The 17,578-nt window shown below is 39.5% G+C and overlaps 2 protein-coding genes across 3 annotated transcripts in view; one reads left to right on the top strand and one right to left on the bottom strand.

The window, feature by feature from the left end:
• ANO3 (anoctamin 3) overlaps positions 1-17,578 on the top strand; it is a 382,443-nt gene that overhangs the window by 318,085 nt on the left and 46,780 nt on the right. For both annotated transcript variants that reach the window (XM_075129454.1, XM_048853572.2), the window contains exon 14: positions 3,744-3,804. In XM_075129454.1, the coding sequence (XP_074985555.1) occupies positions 3,744-3,804 (61 nt within the window). The remainder of the gene's footprint in view (positions 1-3,743; positions 3,805-17,578) is intronic.
• On the bottom strand, positions 2,463-17,562 carry MUC15 (mucin 15, cell surface associated). Its single transcript, XM_048853576.2, has 4 exons — positions 17,476-17,562; positions 12,118-12,870; positions 9,886-10,041; positions 2,463-6,016 (listed from the first exon to the last, which is right to left on the bottom strand). The coding sequence occupies exons 2-4, from the start codon at positions 12,830-12,832 to the stop codon at positions 5,859-5,861; spliced, it is 1,029 nt and encodes a 342-aa protein (XP_048709533.2). The 5' UTR covers positions 12,833-12,870; positions 17,476-17,562; the 3' UTR covers positions 2,463-5,858.

Genomic DNA, 17,578 nt, shown 5'->3' with positions numbered 1-17,578 from the left:
AATGGAACTGCCTTTTCTGACAAAAAATGGTCCCATCAAAGTTTTTTCTGACCAGCTCTAGTAATAATTGTACATAAACTGCATGTAACACCTTTCATCGAATGGACACACAGCATTGTACAAACTGTGCTGTGCTGCCCATCACAGACACATATTCACCTATGGAGTGCAGCTGTTTAACAGCCCACAGCAGCCCTGCCCAGCAGTTGACTGGAAGGGACACTACAATTGCAACTGTAGTAGTTTAAGATCATGTTGTTTTAGGATCCCTGTCCCAGAAGAAATGTTTTCTCTTTCTTATATTTGCTATGAAAGTTGCAGGTTTAGCACTGTAAACATCACACACCCTTGTAAACACTAGCCTGGGAGAGAGAGAGGGAGATGGCATTCCAGGCCTGAGCTGCATGCCACCTACGCACATCAATGGGTGGGGGAAATTGATGGGGCGAGAGGTGAAAGGGGGACAGTGCTAGTAGCAACAGAGGGAGTCACTCTCCTAGGGACAATAGATAACTCCTCCCATAGGAATCTCTGGAACCCATTGGCTGGAGGAGGAGGCGCTGTTTGGCCAGCGTTCCCCAGCTCCCAGGATTTAATCCCATTCAGGGGCCACGTGGAACCTCTTTTGGCTCTGTTCCAGCTGCCCACCCTACCCACCAAAACTAGGAATGAGAACCCAACCTGACAGATGCTGTGGATCTAGCTGGTAGCCTGTTAAGGGGGTTAGGAAGAAATTTTTTTTCTCCCATGGGTCAAATTGGCAGAGGATTAGGGATTTTTTTTAACCTTCCTCACACCACGTGCAAGCCACAATGGGTTAAATAGGAACATGCATGGTACCTAACTGCGGTACTGGGGTGGCATTGCTTAAGTGGTGGATCTGAATGCACCAAACTTCACAGTAAAGTTAACAGAGTCCTGGTGATTTTTTACAAGGATTAAAGGAGTGGGATGGAAATTATGCACTTTTCCTTCTCTCACTCTTGCCCCTGGCCCACCATTTCCCTCCTCCTGAGAGGCAGATCCCAGGACCTGCAGAGAACCCTACCCTTGTCTGGGGAGATAGAAGATAATTCTGGGAAGGCGGCTAGCCTGCTTCTTTATGTCATCCCCTCCATGTAGCTTTAAGGAGCACAATTTGGACCATGACATTTCTTTTGATATGTCCCCTTAAGAATAACATAACCAATTAGTACTGGGGAGTTAATTTAAGGAGACAGAATGTAATTATTTAAGGTGTGATTTGGACAGGACCCCAGGGTGCACACTCTTGTTCTTGAAAAAGAGTTCTTGAACAGTCACAGGGAGTCAGCACCTTGGTTTTCTGTTTTTGTCTTGCCTTCAACAGTATGTTGCCCTATAGCACGTGTCCTGACTCACCAGCACTACTTTCTGTACTTCTGACTTCTATGCAGAGGTCTCCAATCAAAAGGCCCAGCCAGCTCAGCCCACCCTGCTTAGCTTTGGGATAAAATCCTAGTTTGATATACTCCTAAGACTACAGGACAAAACTGGTCTGGTCATTCTAAAGAAAATGCATGATCTACAGCCAGAAACCCACCTTCTATTCAAGCAAGATCTTCTGAGCCATAACTCTTTTGGGGTTCCTTTTCCATTTCTTTCGAGAAGTGTATTGTTTACAGATCTCTTTATTGCACAGATTCCCCCAACCTAGCACACATTAAAAATCTGGAGACACTTGTCCATTTTATTGATTTGCAAAATTTTGTAAATCCTGCTGCTTTCGTTTTCCAATCAGATTTTTGGTCTCATAAAATACTTTGCTTGTATGTTCTTTTTATTATAATAAAAGAAAACCAAAGCCAAAGGCGCATTTGCATACAAGTTTCACACAATTATATAATTCACACAAAGAACATATTGGACTTAATGATCTTTGGTATTAAGTAAAAACTTCTCGATTTTCTTCAGCACAGTAAAATAAACAGAGTCCTGTATACTACTAAAACTTGTGTGTTTAATAACTCTACTCAATTTTAGAAGTGTTTGCATTTAAGAGAAAATAAAACATATTGGCAAGCAATACACAGTTTATACTGTTAACTTTTTCTTCTGGATTTATAAATGATGAGGATTTCAAGAGAGTTTTTCTAATATTTAATTATCTTCCCTCTTACAGAATATCCTCTGTCACCTGCTCAGTGTTTATTTTCTAAAAGCAGATGCAATAATGGTGACAGTTTTCATTTGAAAACATGTAGGTTTGTCTGGTTTACAGGACTGGAGTCTGCTACAAAGGACAACCCCAATGACAAGACAAGGCAGCTATGATGTATAATAGTTTTGCTAGAAGGTGTTACATAAACTCCCTTCAGCAGACTGTCAATCCCTTCAATATCCCATAACCCTTGAGACCATCACCTCACAAGCACAGCATTCCTGATGGCCACCAGGAATGCTGTGCTTGTGAGGTGATGGTCTCAAGGGTTATGGGTCTCAAGGATTATACAAGGGTTATACATCATTACTCCAATATAATGTAATGATGTATGTCATCTTTCAAATGACACTTGAAACTGAGGTTCCGGTCACTGATGCTCACCAAACATTTTATAGCATTTTTTCACTAGAATATGTTTCAGCCCATTATCCCTGACCAAATTTAATCACTGGCAATTGCCTACCTAAAATCCCCTTTCAGTAGGAGAAATTATTCTTCACCTGAGCCTCCTCGCCTACTGTGGCTCACACACAGTGACTGCTGGATTTCTACCATGGAAATGCCTATATTTCTATGATGGATAAAATGAACCCTGAACAATACATAGAGGACACCATTTTCAAAATTGGGACAACAAACCCCATTAGGGCACTCAAACTGACACATAGTCAGTCATGTAACAGTTTTCAATTACAATTTATCTACCACCCACCATGAACTTTATCTGAACTTTGCAGATAAAACAGATCTATCCCAAAGAGTTTACACTGTAAGTAGAAAATGGGCAATAGGGTGCAAGAAACAGCAAAAGTGATTGAGAGGTGGAATGTGATGCATACCTTAGTGCTATAATTACTTCATTTTGACGTTAATTTTTGTTAATATCTGGATGGTTTTATTCTTCATTTTGAGAGTGATTAGGATTTATAGACTCTTTAGAAGGGAAGGATATTTTCAAGAGGGGTTTAGAGGGAGAGCATGGAGGCCTAGTGGACCAAGTGAGACAAGGGATTGAAGAATGGAGTTGCAAGGAAGGAAAGGAGAATGAAGGGAATGGTTAGACAAGGAACATTCTTGCGGGAGAGGGAAATAAAGAGATGAAAGTGGGTAGGTAGGCCTGATTTAAGTTGTTCAGGCCCTAAAAGGACAGGACAAGGAGCTTAAATCTGATGCAGCAAGTGAGAGGAAACCAAGGAAAAATTTGAAGACTCGTGGGATGTGGTCAGAATAGCTGGCAAAGTAATTGAGTTTTGAGACAGTATTTTGAACACATTAAAGATGACTGAGGCCAGAGTGGGAATTGCTGTGAAAGATAATTCAGGCCTGGACTAGCAATGGGAATAGTGGGGGATGAATGGAATTCATATCAGCATATAAATGCTGATGCGTGCACCTTTATGTGGGATTAGGGCTTCCTAAAAGGATGCCTATATTTTGAGGTCTAAAACCTGTAAAGAATGTTGGGAGCCTTTTTGGGGGCTGGAGGGGGATACTATATGAATGTAAAGTGGTATTATTATTATTTATTTGTTTTGCATTATGTGTTTTACTTTCTGCTTAGGTTACACATTTGTTTGATAATGGAGGGACTGTCTTCTTTGCTATTTTTATGGCAATATGGGGTAAGTCCATTTTCCTTCCTAAGTGTTCTCTTCACCTCTCCCTCTATAGATGACTATTAGTTTTAGAGGGATTTGAAGTTTAATATAATGTTAAGCAAGTAGTATCCATGTTTATTATATTTTTCCTATTTTCATCAAATCAATGTTTGTACTAGTAGGACATTAAAAATACTCCACTACTAATTTATGTTCGGAATGTAATGACTGTAGGAAAAACAAGGCCTTTAATCCGGCAATCTATGTCATGTGTGCAGAGAGGTCCACTCACACAGAGTTAATTGAAGGTTTGGGGCCAAAATTAGTGTAATCCAATTCGGCGCATTGTAAAATTAACAGATTTGAAAGCTTGTAGGCAAAGGCTAATTAAAGTGAGTTAAAGGCAGGTCAGAAGGTTTTGTGTTGACTATTTACAGGACGATTTCATATATTTATTCTTTGAGAGTCTCTCTGCATTCACTGTGACATCATGTTCCACACTAGGAGGCATCAAACAAAGGCTCAGAGGCAACTCTTAAACAGGAGTTACCATTACATAACATTTCTTTGTTCGAAAGAAGGCAGATGCAGTTTTTACAACTGAGGGGTCTGATCCAGTTATCTTTCATTGCAGTCGATAATAAGTTTGCAATGGGAAGTCAGTGGCAACACCAAGATTATTTCAAGATTAGCATGCTGTAACTATCTGAGATAGATGGGTAGATAGTTCTTCCTGTGAAAGTGCTGCATATTTGTACCCTGAGACTTTAACATTGGTCCACACAGAGCACTGCCTCTATTCAAACCAATGCTGTACCATTGTGATGAAGTTAATTGCCACATAGACGCTGTATTTATATAATACACATGAACAGGCATTTCTCACTCTCCCAGCTGCAGCCAGTGCAAAAGGGAAGAGAAGGAGTCTGTGAATTTAACACACTCGTGGCCAGGTTTTCAGCTGATATTTATGGGTGTAGCTCCATTGACTGGGCCCAAAGTGCCCACTCTTAATGACACACATTAAGATCCATAGCAATAAACATGTGTCCCACACTTAATCTTTGAGGCCCCTAAGCATCATGATGTTCTTACTAGTAATATTTTACCTTCCTAAAGCTCTTCTTATGTCTTTAGGCATCTTAGGTGGCTATAAACGGATAAATTATGTTATTATTTTGGATATCTCCCTGATTTTTAGACTTGCTGAATGAGCAAAGATTTTAAACTGGTCTGTGGTTCTCTGTATTCTTTTTACATGTTTTACCCAAAGAGAATTCCTTCCTTCTACGTAGCCCATCCCAAAATATGCTGCATCATTTTTACAGATCCTAACCTGCAATGCAGATAATAGACCAACTGGTGCAGAGGAGGAGGAAGTGTTGACTATTCATTCTTGTGGTCTCCTTTCTGTAGTAATTGTAACTGTATCAGTGTGAGCAAATTCTCTTCATGATAAACAGTAAATCAGTTTGGCCTGGCAAATTGCAAGCTGTAAGTAATGTAATTAAAACCAGTGCCTTATAGTTTTTTCTCTCGGGTAGATGCAAATATCAAGGCGGGGAGGAAATCTCCCGACCCGCAGATCTGATAGAAATGACATTTGAAGAAAGCAGCTTCTCATCAAGATAGTCATTATGGTTATTTTGTCTAGGTGCTAAACTTTCCTTAGAATCCTGGTCATATTTTGCTCCATTGCCTGTTTGCAACCTCGACTGAAGCCAAAGGAAGTTGACTAGGTGTAACAAACAGGATTTTGCCTCTTTCTGTGCAGTTTGCTAATATTGTTTTTAAAAAGATAGCATAGTGTCTTTTAACACAGAAGCAGATTGAGCATTGAATTTAGTTTAATTACCAATTGGGACAGTGGTGCTCTGGCACAGCAGTGTATGACCAGCATGTGTAAATATATCTTGTGATTTCAGATATGCTATCCAAAGCCTTTCATGTTAATAGCCAAAGGATTATTTCAGGGGGAATAAACTTGCAAAATACTGTGGGAGCAATGTATGTAAAACAAGGTACATAGATCACAAACGAGTTTGTAATCTGAAGCCAGCGGACGTTACCCTCGGACATTATGCTGGGGGTTGAGATGAAGTCATGTCACCCATTGGAATGCCATCATATGGTCTTCCTCCGCTGTTCTGTGCGGCTGGCTTGTTTGTTGTGCTGGGATTGTAGTAAGAGAAATCACCAAAGCTCACATTATGCGATGAATTATCTAATCGGAGAACTGGAAAAATACATCATGATTATTTATAGATTTTTTTCAATGGTTCTTATCACTATAGTGTCTGAGTGCTTCAACATTAATAAATTTAGTCTTGCAACATCTGAGGTAGAAAAAAGTTGTTTTCCCCTTTTTACAGACGAGGAACTGAGACAGAGAAAGATTCAGGACCTGATCCAAACTCACTGAACTCTATAAATTGACTTCAGTGGGCTTTGGATGGGGTCCTGGGTGGCTTGCCCACACAAGATGTCTGTAGAAGAGCCAGGAATAGAACCTACATATTCTAATTACCTGTCTGGTGCTTTAGCAACAAGACCATCTTTCCTCTCTTCAGTTAAAAAAGAATAACACCGTTTCACTAAAAATATTGTAGTTAATTTTTTTCACTCAAAGATGAATACTCCAAGTTACTCTAGGACTAGATTGAATCCAAACTGTACCATAAACTATAGTATATTAAATCTCTCCCATATTTCTTTACTGTCAAGAAAATGATCAAAACAGCAAAATGCTGTTCTTCTGAAGATCTGAGTGTAAACATAGAAATATCAGAAAATGTCTGCACATGAATAGTGCCAGTGACTTTACACTGGATTTTTGTTTCTCAACGTTTGTGGATCTGTGTTTGTAAAACAGTTGGTGTCCAAAATGTATATTGTACAATATAGGTTCATAATTCTGCCAGAACTGGTCAGTGTTTAACCATCAACTATCATAAACACCTACATGGGTCTTTAATTATGTAATTTCTGTGCCTACAAAGTGCATTACTTGGCTGCACAATTCATTATGGCCCTACTGGCAACATTTTTACAGGACATATACAATAAACCAGCATAGTATCTACAAAAGAAAATAATGTTACATGTCTCAAACACCAGGCACAATGGGGCTATGGTCTTGATTGGGGTCTCCAGGTGCTACTGTGATATAAATATATATTAATAATAATGAAACAACAGTACATGAATGACCTCTCTGCACATGAAGCAGTGGGGTCCGTTGTCTGGCATGCTGGAAAAAGTGAGTGCCCCTTTAAGGGCTAGAGAGCCAGGGAGTGACTTTCTGCTGCAGTGGCAGACCAGTTCAGCATGGGGACGCTGACCCATCCTCCCACCAGGGGACCAGAAGAGAGGGGAGACTATATAGGTCCATGCAGTGCAGGAAAAGCCCTCTTTTACCCTGGATCAGCACCCACCTATGGAAGTGGTGAAAGATCAGGTTTTGTCAGGACCTGCTGTGGGTATTGTGCTGTTCACTCCTTTCTCGGGGTCTGGGAAGGAATTTTTCCCTCACTGCCAGATTGGCCAATGTTAAGTGTATATGTGGGGGGGAAGGGTTACCTTCCGCACAATAGGTTCTGGGGGCCTTAGTTGAGGCAAACATGAAACAGGAATTAGGATATGATGTTGCAACTCATTATGTAAATGTCGGACAGATGTCCAGTGCAAGTACTCTGTAGGGAAGGGTATATTGAACAGATAAAATAGATTGGTAAAGGATTTAAAGGAGGTATTATTTAAAGGAGCAGAAATATTTTGGGGGGGGGGGGAAATTCAGGGCTCCTGTGACTGTTATGGCAGGGAACCAACCCCCTATCCTTTATAGCCCACCCTTTAATCCTCCTTTGGGGTTGCGGGGGATGGTGAGGCTCCAGCAACAGATTGGCTGGTCCCCAGCATGGGTAAGGGGAAGAGCTGATGGAAGCTGCTCAGGTATATATTTAACTGATTATGGAATTACCTGCACTGTACACTTGTATCTGCCAGATACTCCCAGGCATTTAAGAATAAAATTGCGGCTTAATTAAACAACATTCCAGTATCTCCTGCCCTACTTCCATTATAGCCGGACAATGGCATTGTTTTCTGAATTATGGTTCAACACATTAAGAATTACATTCTTATGTACATCTATGTGGGAGAGAGAGATTTTAAAAATAGAGTAAAAGAAATTTAATTCACTTCCCCGGCCTATTTTGATTGTGGGAACTCTCATTTGTGTACTATTGTGGAAAGAGTGGTGGTGTGCACATACAGGTGTGTTCACAAATTTCTAGATAAATTACACATTAGCTTCCTGTTTAAGAAAAAAGTATACACTGTAATAAAAAAAATCAAAACGACAATAATCTCAGTACAACATGTTTCAACACGTGGAAAAAATGTTCCGGAGGTGTTTGATCACTGGCAACTATGCATTAATAATTATGCATAGGCCATATTTTATTAAACACTATAACCTATTGTCTATAAGAGAAACTGCTGAAAATGTGCTTGGCTATGTTCAATATAAGTCATTTATATCTGTTTTGAAATGTTGTCTTGTGGTTGTTTTTATTGATTCTGTGAGGCAATGAAGATTGAAAAGCTCTTAGTCTACACTAGACCGAGAAGTATAACAGATGAATGTGTTGAGTGCTAGACTCTTAACTTGTGAGGTATATGTATGCCTGGCTCATTTCAAAATAATTACAAGAATTTAAAATCAAGGCAGCTCAATAAAATGGATCACTACAGTGAAATTCTGCCTTCAGCCTCAAAGCTGCAGCTGTCACAAAAGCAAACCTAAAGACAGAAAATGCCTATTAAAGTGCTGAGTTGGACAGTTGATTTATTTCTCTCCCTTAAAGCTACTCATACAGTATCTGATACCTACTTGTGCTTTGTGAGGTTTGGTTAGTTGGTTTTGGGTTTTTTAATCTTTGTCTGGATTTTACACCTTGAATCCATAAATACAAATTTGCACATCTTTGGAAACTTTCATCGTTATTCCAGCTAACATGGGTTTTGCTAGTGATAAGGATGGAGGATTTTTTATAAACCACTCTCCAAAGTAGATAGTCTCAAGGCAGTCAGATTGCTGTTTGCAATTTTTTTCAAAAGCATTTTTAACAGTTATGCGACTTTTAGCGACAATGCTGGCAAAACCATGGTTCTGATACCACAACCCAGATCCAACCAGTAGGACTTTTGCAGTCATGCACAGCTCCATTATCCACAAGGGTGCAGTTCAAATTACAGGATCAAAGCCAGTGTTAACAGAAACTGGTTTTTAAACAACAAAAAATGACACAATTAAAATACAGACATGGCCTAACTGTGTTGCAGTGTTTTATGCTAGTGGTGTTCTACAGTACATATTGTAGTTGATATATCTTATTAATATTCTCCTTTGATTACAATTTTACCTTGATATCTCAATACTATTCTGTGTAACCCATGTTATTTTGCGAGCATGGATATTTTTGCACACTGAAGTTCTGAAAACACATGAAAGGTACCTTCCTGGATTTATTTATGGGGGAATTTGCAGATAACCCATTGGCTTAATGATGCTGATTGACAATGACTGCTGTTCATTCAACTCAGTAGTTGTACAAATTCCACTTAGTATGAACTTATTCAGCTGTTGCATGTTGTTTAACTGCTTTGTATATATTAAATGGTATCAAAGTCTAAAGGGACTATCTTCATTGTACAGTTAAACCTGGATTTTAGCCCAAACTTCCCTACCATCCACACAGAAAAACCTGTAACATTGGGTTGGAGGTGCTGCATGCACCCACATGCTGGTATGGGTTAGTGCCCAAGTTCTTTTTTAACTTGGGCTGGAACCCAGCAACTGCCACGAGGACATAGGCAAAACCATTTCAGTGCTGATAGTCTTCCAGTGCTGATGTACTTTAAAACCATTTGCCAAACTGACTTGTACACTCTAAATAAAAAAAAATAGCAGTGAAATCCTAGCTCTATTGAAGTCAATATCAAAATTCCCATTGACTTCAGTGGGGCAAAAAATTCACCTCAAGAGTTCTGTGCAGAATAGGAAAGTCCTTCTACTCCCGGAACATTTGTGATATTCTTTACCTGGTTCACTCCTTGTGTCATCATAAAGTCGCTGATGGGAAAATGAGCCAGACTTTCTCTTCCCACATATAAAGTACCCAATCAGACCAATTAATGCAGATCCTAAAATGGCTCCTACAATCGCACCAAACACTACTCCTGCACTGTGGTGATTCTCTAGGAGAGGGGAAAAGGATAACAAAATTATTCTAATGAAAATTTATAAATCTATAGGGCCAGATCCTCAGCTGACATTTTACACGAGTTGAGAATCTGGCCCACTGTGACATATTTCACTTTACAGACAATAATAGTTAAGTCAGCCCGTCAACAATCCCATGAGGCAAGGAAGTATTACTCTCTCTTATTTACAAACGTGGCACGAAACGTTTTAGTATAACTTTTCCCAGTCAAGCAAGTATTTGACCAACAGCTGTGAACAGAATCCCCGAGTTGTGGTTCCCAGCCACCCGCTCTGACCACAAGGCCTTGCACTGTCTTCTGATAAAATCGCTTTAATATTACAGTTGTAAGTATTTAGACCAAACTATAAAGAGAGCCTGTGATTTTAGGTGCCTCTGGTTTTGGGTGCCCAATTTTTCAGACACTTTGTTAGGCATCCAAAATCAGAAACCTAGAAAGTGTTAGCTCTAACCTTTTTAGTTTTTCAGGTAGCAAAATTATTTTTTTTCTCCCCAACATTTTTCTTGGGTTTTATAAAACTTTTCTTTGCATTTTCACCTCTTTTTTTGAATGCCCTCTTTCAGAGTCACTTTAGGCAAAAAGTCCTGATACATTGTAACTATTAGAGCTATAGAGAGAAGCTTGAAAACATGAAGATAGCCTCCAGTTCTTAGTGTAAACTACTGTATATGCTGGAGAAGCATTTCTGTCCCGTGTTAAAAGCCTGCAGGCAAATTAATGGTATAAAAATACTGTGTCTTCGAATCTTCCTTTCTCATTCACTGAAGCCCCAATCCGAAAGAGCAGAATAGAGAAATGCTATTTTTGGTTTTATGCTATATTGTTTTCCCAGGCTTAACCAAATTGATAGTAATAAAATACAAGACGGGCAATCCATTTGGGCATTATTTATAAATTGAAGGCATTAGTTACAAAAGTGTTCTGCACTCTGTGTGTCCTTCATGCTTAAGAAATGATTGATTTGTTGCTTTAAATGCTTTGAGCATGGGGATCTATTTCATATATGCAGAAGTTGAAAGGATGGGGAGGGAAAGTTTGCACATTCACCGAACCAAAGCAGAGCTGCATTACATTTCCTATGAAAATAGATAAATAGATAAGCAGAAATTAATATAAAGCAAAACTCAGAAACTCAGTGTGTTGGGGCTACTCCAGACTGATGCAGCAGATAAAACAAAACATTTTCAATGATTTCCAGTGGACCATTCCCTATAAATAGATCCAATTTGAATGATACTCTCACTGAAGCAGTCTGCTGGGAATATTCCCATTATAGTATCTATATATCAATATAGTTCAGAAACAAGAAATTTTTCAGTATGCCAGTTCACAAATACCATACACTGGCCTGGGGCTTCAGGAGACCTCAGATTAATTCATGTCTCTGCCACAGACTTCCTATGTGACCTTTGACAGGTAACTCAGAGTATCATTTTCCAGAGTACCTAAGAGACTTTCAGTGGATCTTAAGCTCCGAAACCACTTGAAAATGTGCCTCAGTTCCCCATGTGTAAAATGGAGATAATAGTGTTTTCCTTTCTCCTCCCCTTCACCAGTTTTGGTTGTTTATTTAGATTGTAAGGAGTTTGGTGCTGAGAATATTTCTCACAATGTATATGGGCAATCGTTACCATAGTCTGGCTATGATCTTGGTAGAAGATCTAGATTTTACTGTAATACAAATAATACAAACTTTGTTACTTCTTTCTAGCCCTCCGCCACTAAATGGTCTCCTCAACACTGCTGCTAAATACCAGATGGAATCTGGCAATGCAGTTCAAAATAGCTGCATGGCAGCCCAGGATCTGTCCCTTCCTGTTGCAATTGAAATAAATAAATAAATATTTCTGCCTGTGGTCCCAGAAATGCAGAAAATTATATATGGTAAAAGTTACCTAAGTTTTTTTGAATTTCAACAAACTTTCAGGTGAGGTCTAGTTTTATCTGAAGCAGTTCACACATCTTTACAGCTTCCCAGACAATGTAAACATTTTAGTGTTCAGCATCATTACGCCGTTGAACCTTTTTTTACTGTAGTTAAACCTTTACCTTTGTTATGTTCTTTCGGATTTGATGGGACGGTAGAATGGTTGGTGAAATTCTGGTGTGCGTTTTTTGTAGTCTGTGAAATTGTTTTGAAGTCTGTTGTGACACTGCCACTGTGGTGTGTGGATAATGTGGTCAGTCTATTTGGTGGACTGTTGGTAGATGAGACTTCTGTGGGGCTCTTTAGAAAGTCTTTGGTGGAGATTGTTGCAGTAGAACTGGTCTTATAGGTGACTGAAGTGAAGCTTTTGGCTTCCGTTTTCGATGATACACCAGCATTTGTAGGCATGTTGCTTTCAGTCGCTGTAGAAAAGTCACTCATGGTTATGGATAGTGTCGAAGATGGTGAGATTCTGTTGACATTTTTGGCAGAGGTATTTGTTGAACCCTTATCCACGTTTGAAGTCAAAAATAACCCTGTGCCATTAATGGATCTTTGAGCTACACTGTTGCTTTGAGTGTTACTCTCTATTACTGTACTTTTTGTTGCATTTTTATTGGCCGTTGTTGGTGCAACATGGCTTATAGCAGGAGTTATTCCATTAGTTCCAGTAAGACCTAGCTGATGTGAAGTTCCTTGGTGTGAAGGTGGAGTCGTATCTGTAGTTGAATTATTGTCAGTGTTTGTTGTATTGACTGTACTACTGTGACCATTGCTTCTGGTCCACCCTAAACTAACCGGCAGCAAAATAAAAAGAATTCCACTGGAAGGCAGCATGGTATTGGCTTTGTGGTTTGTTTCTTTATGTAGAGAACCTGAAAGAAGTGAACAGTTTTGTGATTTAATTTATTATGTGAAACTGAGAGCTGGACAATGAAGACCCAGACATGTTGATGAAAACTTACAGCGGCTTGATACTAGAGAAATGAAGTCATGGAGGTTCCTAAAGGTATATCTACACTGCAGTTAAACAGCTGTGGCTGGCCTGTGTCAGCTGAGTCAGGCTTGGGCTGAGGGGACTGTAAAATTGTGGTGTAGGCATTCAGACCCAGGGCTTTGTGACAGGGGAGGGTCCTAGAGCCTGGGCTGTAGCCCAGGCGCAAACATCTACACCATGGTTTTACAGCCTGAGTCCCGTGAGCCTAACTCAGCTAACACCAGCCAGCTGTGGGTGTTTAATTGCAATGTAGACATATTTGAAGGTTTGCATGTTGAGAACTTAACACTCCTTAACTTAACACTACTTAACATAGTAGTAATATTCTCTCAAAGCATTACTATTGAGCAACAAAGCTTTTTGAATGCTTCCATAGGCAAAGCTGCATACTCCCCTCCATTCTACAGCTCACAGTCTGTAACAACTTGCTATTACGTGTATCCAAGAACCCCTTGCACCAAGACCCATGCCTAAAAGGACATGCTTCCGCAATTGATGCTTTCTGGTCAGAGGGTAGCACCCAGCAATATGTGAGTAATAGGGGTGTGGCAAAGCTGAAGAGCTAAGTAACAGAGTGTGTTCCCATGCAAAGTGGTGTAATTGTTGTTGCAATTAGCCTTTGAAGGTCATGATTTGCCTTACATGTTTTGTGACCTTGAGGGGGAGACCATCACAGGAATACAGCTGCTGCCAGGGGATTCATAACAGCTCAGCAGCTAAGCCAGCCCATGGAATTAGCGGAGGTGCATTTCTGCTTCAGAACCAAACACCAACACCAAAGCAGTGCAGTCTGCCCTGATTTGCAAATGTGCAACCAAGGATCAGCAAGAATTCTGATCCCCAGTCTCTTGGATCTTTAGACAGACATATTGCCATATACTTATCTAGCTTTCAAGAGTAGTGACAGCTTGAGGCTTATGCATGTTTTGTTGCCTATAGGGAGGAGACATGCTGCCTAGAGGCAGTAACCTGGCTCTTTCCCCTTTCACCCTTCAGCGCCACTGTCTGGACCATTTTCCTTTTCTAACTGTGGGTTTTTCCACAGCTTTGCTCCTCTCTGCACAGCAGGGGAGAGGGATGAGTATAGGGACTCTAACAGTAGCCACTGGAGTAAGCCAGCTTGTCTCTGTGTCACCCTCCCTACAGAGACTTCTGTCCTTTGACAGATGATATGGTTCAGTTTCAGCTATTAGTCAATAAACCTGACATTAGGTCTGATCCTGCTCCCATTGCAGTCAGTGACTGAACTCCCATTGACTTCAGTGGGAACAAGATGTAGGGCCCAGGAGTGGAATCGGTATGTATGTATATTTGTGGGATTCAGCTTTCAGCAATCTGTTTATAAATATTGTTTCCATGTTGGTAAATTGATTAGTCTCCCAATATAGGGTGGTCATCTGCCAGGTGGGATTAATATTCCTTAATTATTCACCTAAAAATAAAAGACTAAAAACTTTGTTTTTATTATTATTTTACATAAATAAATATTGCAACTTTCAGCTTAGAGCTAATCTTTGTGTCTGGAGTCCCAGATCTGTAACTGAACAGTCAACTCACACAACTATATTAATGAAAGTTGCTTTGTTTTCACCTTACCCGGGTATAGGGACATTTTTCCAATATGAGGAGTAATTACAGAAAAGTGTAGCAAACAAAACTTTAAATGAGCTTTTATTAAACTTTCAGATATTTGCTTTCATCTTGAAAGTACCATTGTTTTAGCTCACTGGCATGACTCTTTTTTCCCTTGTATCAGTAGCCATGTCATTACTGAACAAAGTGAGTTTTGTCAGATTTCTTATTTCACCTTGACTGTAATTTGAAACTACCAAGGGAAATTACTAACAGTTCACTTTAACTGCACCTTTTGTTTCTCTCTCATAATGCTAAAGAGTCAGCATCCCCACTGAACAATGTGGTTTTCATGATTTCCTTAATCCTGTATTTTTTTTTTCCTGGGGGACAAAAAGGGAGAAAACTCCTTGCCACAAAGATTTTTTTACAGTAGTTCTAAGGCTATATTTAGGTTGTATTTCTTGGAAACCCTTGGTGTCTAATAATTAACTGGTCTTGTATTAGTGTAGCATTAAGATTCAGATCAGAAACAACACAACAGCCCTGGAAAGCCACCTGTTGCTCTTAGAGCTTAACATGCAAACAGTGGTATTATAGGACAACTGCAAATATTGCAGCTCCAGCACCTTGGACTAGCCAGAAGATTAGCCAGAATCTAAAGAATTTTCCAGTTAGCTTGAGCAACTAATTATAAAATATTTTTTAAAAGGAGAAATAATCTGATATGATGATTCTGATCTTGCTGGCACCTGTAAGTAACTACACTGAAATCACTTTGAAGTCAGACTGAGGTCAAAGCTGTGTAAATGAATTTTGAATCACCCTCTCTGACTTAGACTCTTCCCTCATTATGGCCCCAATCCTGCACTGACGTGTGCATGCCCTGTCTTAGTGTGGAGCCCTACTAAAGTCAGGCACAGGAGTCCTTCTGCAGGCATCTCGTTACAGGATCAGGGCATATAGATGGAGCTACATACAGATCCCTGAACAACCATTTGACATCAGTAGCTTATCACTTTGGACTTGAGTACAATTTTGAACTAGGTTTGGGCTTATCACATATTTTTACTAGGGTTTTTTTTTTGTTTTTGTTGTTTTTTTTGTTTGTTTGTTTGTTTTTTGCTTAAAACTGAATACCCAGGAGAAGGGTTAGTGAAAATCCTTGTCACTCTGTGGTTAATGACAGTTAACGCACTGACCTTATTATATTGATCTTTTGGGGCAGTATTCATACTGTATATGGTTCCTCCTGTACATTCATATGTGTGCATATGTGCATACACACAGTGAAATCCTGGCCTCGTAGAAGTCAATGGCAAAACTCCTCGAGTATGTCTACACTGCAGATGCAACCATGCCTCCTAGCCCAGGTAGACAGTCTCAGGTTGGGGGCTCTGCTTCCGCTAGGATGTAAAAATAGCAGTGTGACCATGAAAGCATGGGTGGTGTCTTGAGCTAGCCATTCGAGCTCAAATTTTGGGTTTTGGGCAGCCCCCGTTTCTATTTTTAGCACATCAGATCAAGTAGAGCTATCATGATTCTTTCTACCCAGTCTGGGAGGCATCCTCCCAGCTGCAGTGTGGACATACTCCTCTTGACTTCAGTGGGATCAGGATTTCAGCCACGGTCTTTATGGTAAAGACTGCATCACTTTTATCATCTGAATTGCATTTCCTCATTCTCTTTCTGATTTGAGTATCTCTGCAGTTATTGAATTATGTCCAGTTGTACATGGAGGAAAAAGGGTTAGTGAATGCTGAAGAGGAATTTTGTTTATATTAAAAGGGCATTCAAAATGATTTTCTTAAACGATTTCGAAAACCACACTTATTTTTGGCTTAATATATGGAGAGATTTGCAGACAGAACTGCCATTGGCCGATGACAGAAGTTATACGTGCATCAAGAGAAGAATAGCGGTCACTGAATTATTTTCTTATGGGACAGTGACGTGATCTTCACAACTACAAATTTGAGGTCTTTTTTTCAAAGTGTTAATTAATAGAGCTTTACTCCATCTTTTACACACTAGTATTTGATACTCGCAAAACAGAGTGAACAAATGTAAAATTAAATATATGTAGAATATCTTCTTCTGAAATTCAAAAAATATGTATTTGAAACTGATACTCTGGGGAATGCATTGGATGGTTGTGCTCATGTCTGTTTCCTGGATAAATCAGACTGTTTTCCAAGGATAACATGCTGTTAAACTCAGCGAACAAATGACTAAAACCTCTTGTTTTCTTTATTTTGCTTTGTTGTTTATTTTGGGGGCGAGGGCATGAAGGTTTGTTTTTTGCTAAGTATTTTAAAATTATTTTTTGCAATGCTTGCATTCCAAAAACAAAATGTATTTTTTAATTCAGTTATCCTGTTGCCTCTCTGAATAGCTGGCAACTAGATCAGTATTCACTTTCCTATATACTCTCAGTATAGGTACATACACTCAAAATATGCAATTATAATCTAGCAACACTTCTCCTTACAGCAAATCAGCATACTGGGTTTCTTCTAAGCATATACAAAGTTCCACAGGAATAATTTAAATTGGGGGAGGGGGGAGGAATGATTGATGTTGATTCCTAGACTGAGTTCATTAAGAGCAAATCCTAAACATACTTGCAAAAATCACTTCTTAAAAGTGCAGGAAAAGCAATTATCCGCAAACTTTAAATTACAGTGAAATATTTTCATCTTCTCTTTATGGTTCTTACATCTCTGCCTAGCTTTGCTGTTAAATCCTGGAATTACTGGCCCAAGTTAATTTGTCTATAAATGTTTTTCCTTATAGGGGTAGTTTTGCTGTGAGTTTGGTTACCCAGTCCCTACTTTCACCCAAATATCTTGTCAAAAAATCAATGCTGCAGTGATTACTTAGCCAAATTCATTAACAAAAATAGACTTACCTTTTAGCTCTACAGTATATTCAGGTAGGTTTGAAATACTGCTGTGGCACAGAGTGCAATTAGTCTAGTGAACACAGGTACTGTAAGTGCGACAGTGTCACAC

Source organism: Caretta caretta, chromosome 6, assembly GCF_965140235.1.
Source record: "Caretta caretta isolate rCarCar2 chromosome 6, rCarCar1.hap1, whole genome shotgun sequence".
Lineage (NCBI taxonomy): Eukaryota > Metazoa > Chordata > Testudines > Cheloniidae > Caretta > Caretta caretta.
Note: the sequence above shows the minus strand (reverse complement) of the source record. Positions and strands in the feature narration are given on the sequence as shown.

Bases quoted from the DNA above. Each gene is read 5' to 3' on its own strand.
- MUC15 (XM_048853576.2), bottom strand. From the start codon at position 12,832: ATGCTGCCTTCCAGTGGAATTCTTTTTATTTTGCTGCCGGTTAGTTTA. The intron at 10,042-12,117 runs GTAAAGGTTTAA...CCCCTCTCCTAG, and splicing joins TCCGAAAGAACATAACAAAG to AGAATCACCACAGTGCAGGA. The intron at 6,017-9,885 runs GTAAAGAATATC...GTATTTTTCCAG, and splicing joins TGACACAAGGAGTGAACCAG to TTCTCCGATTAGATAATTCA.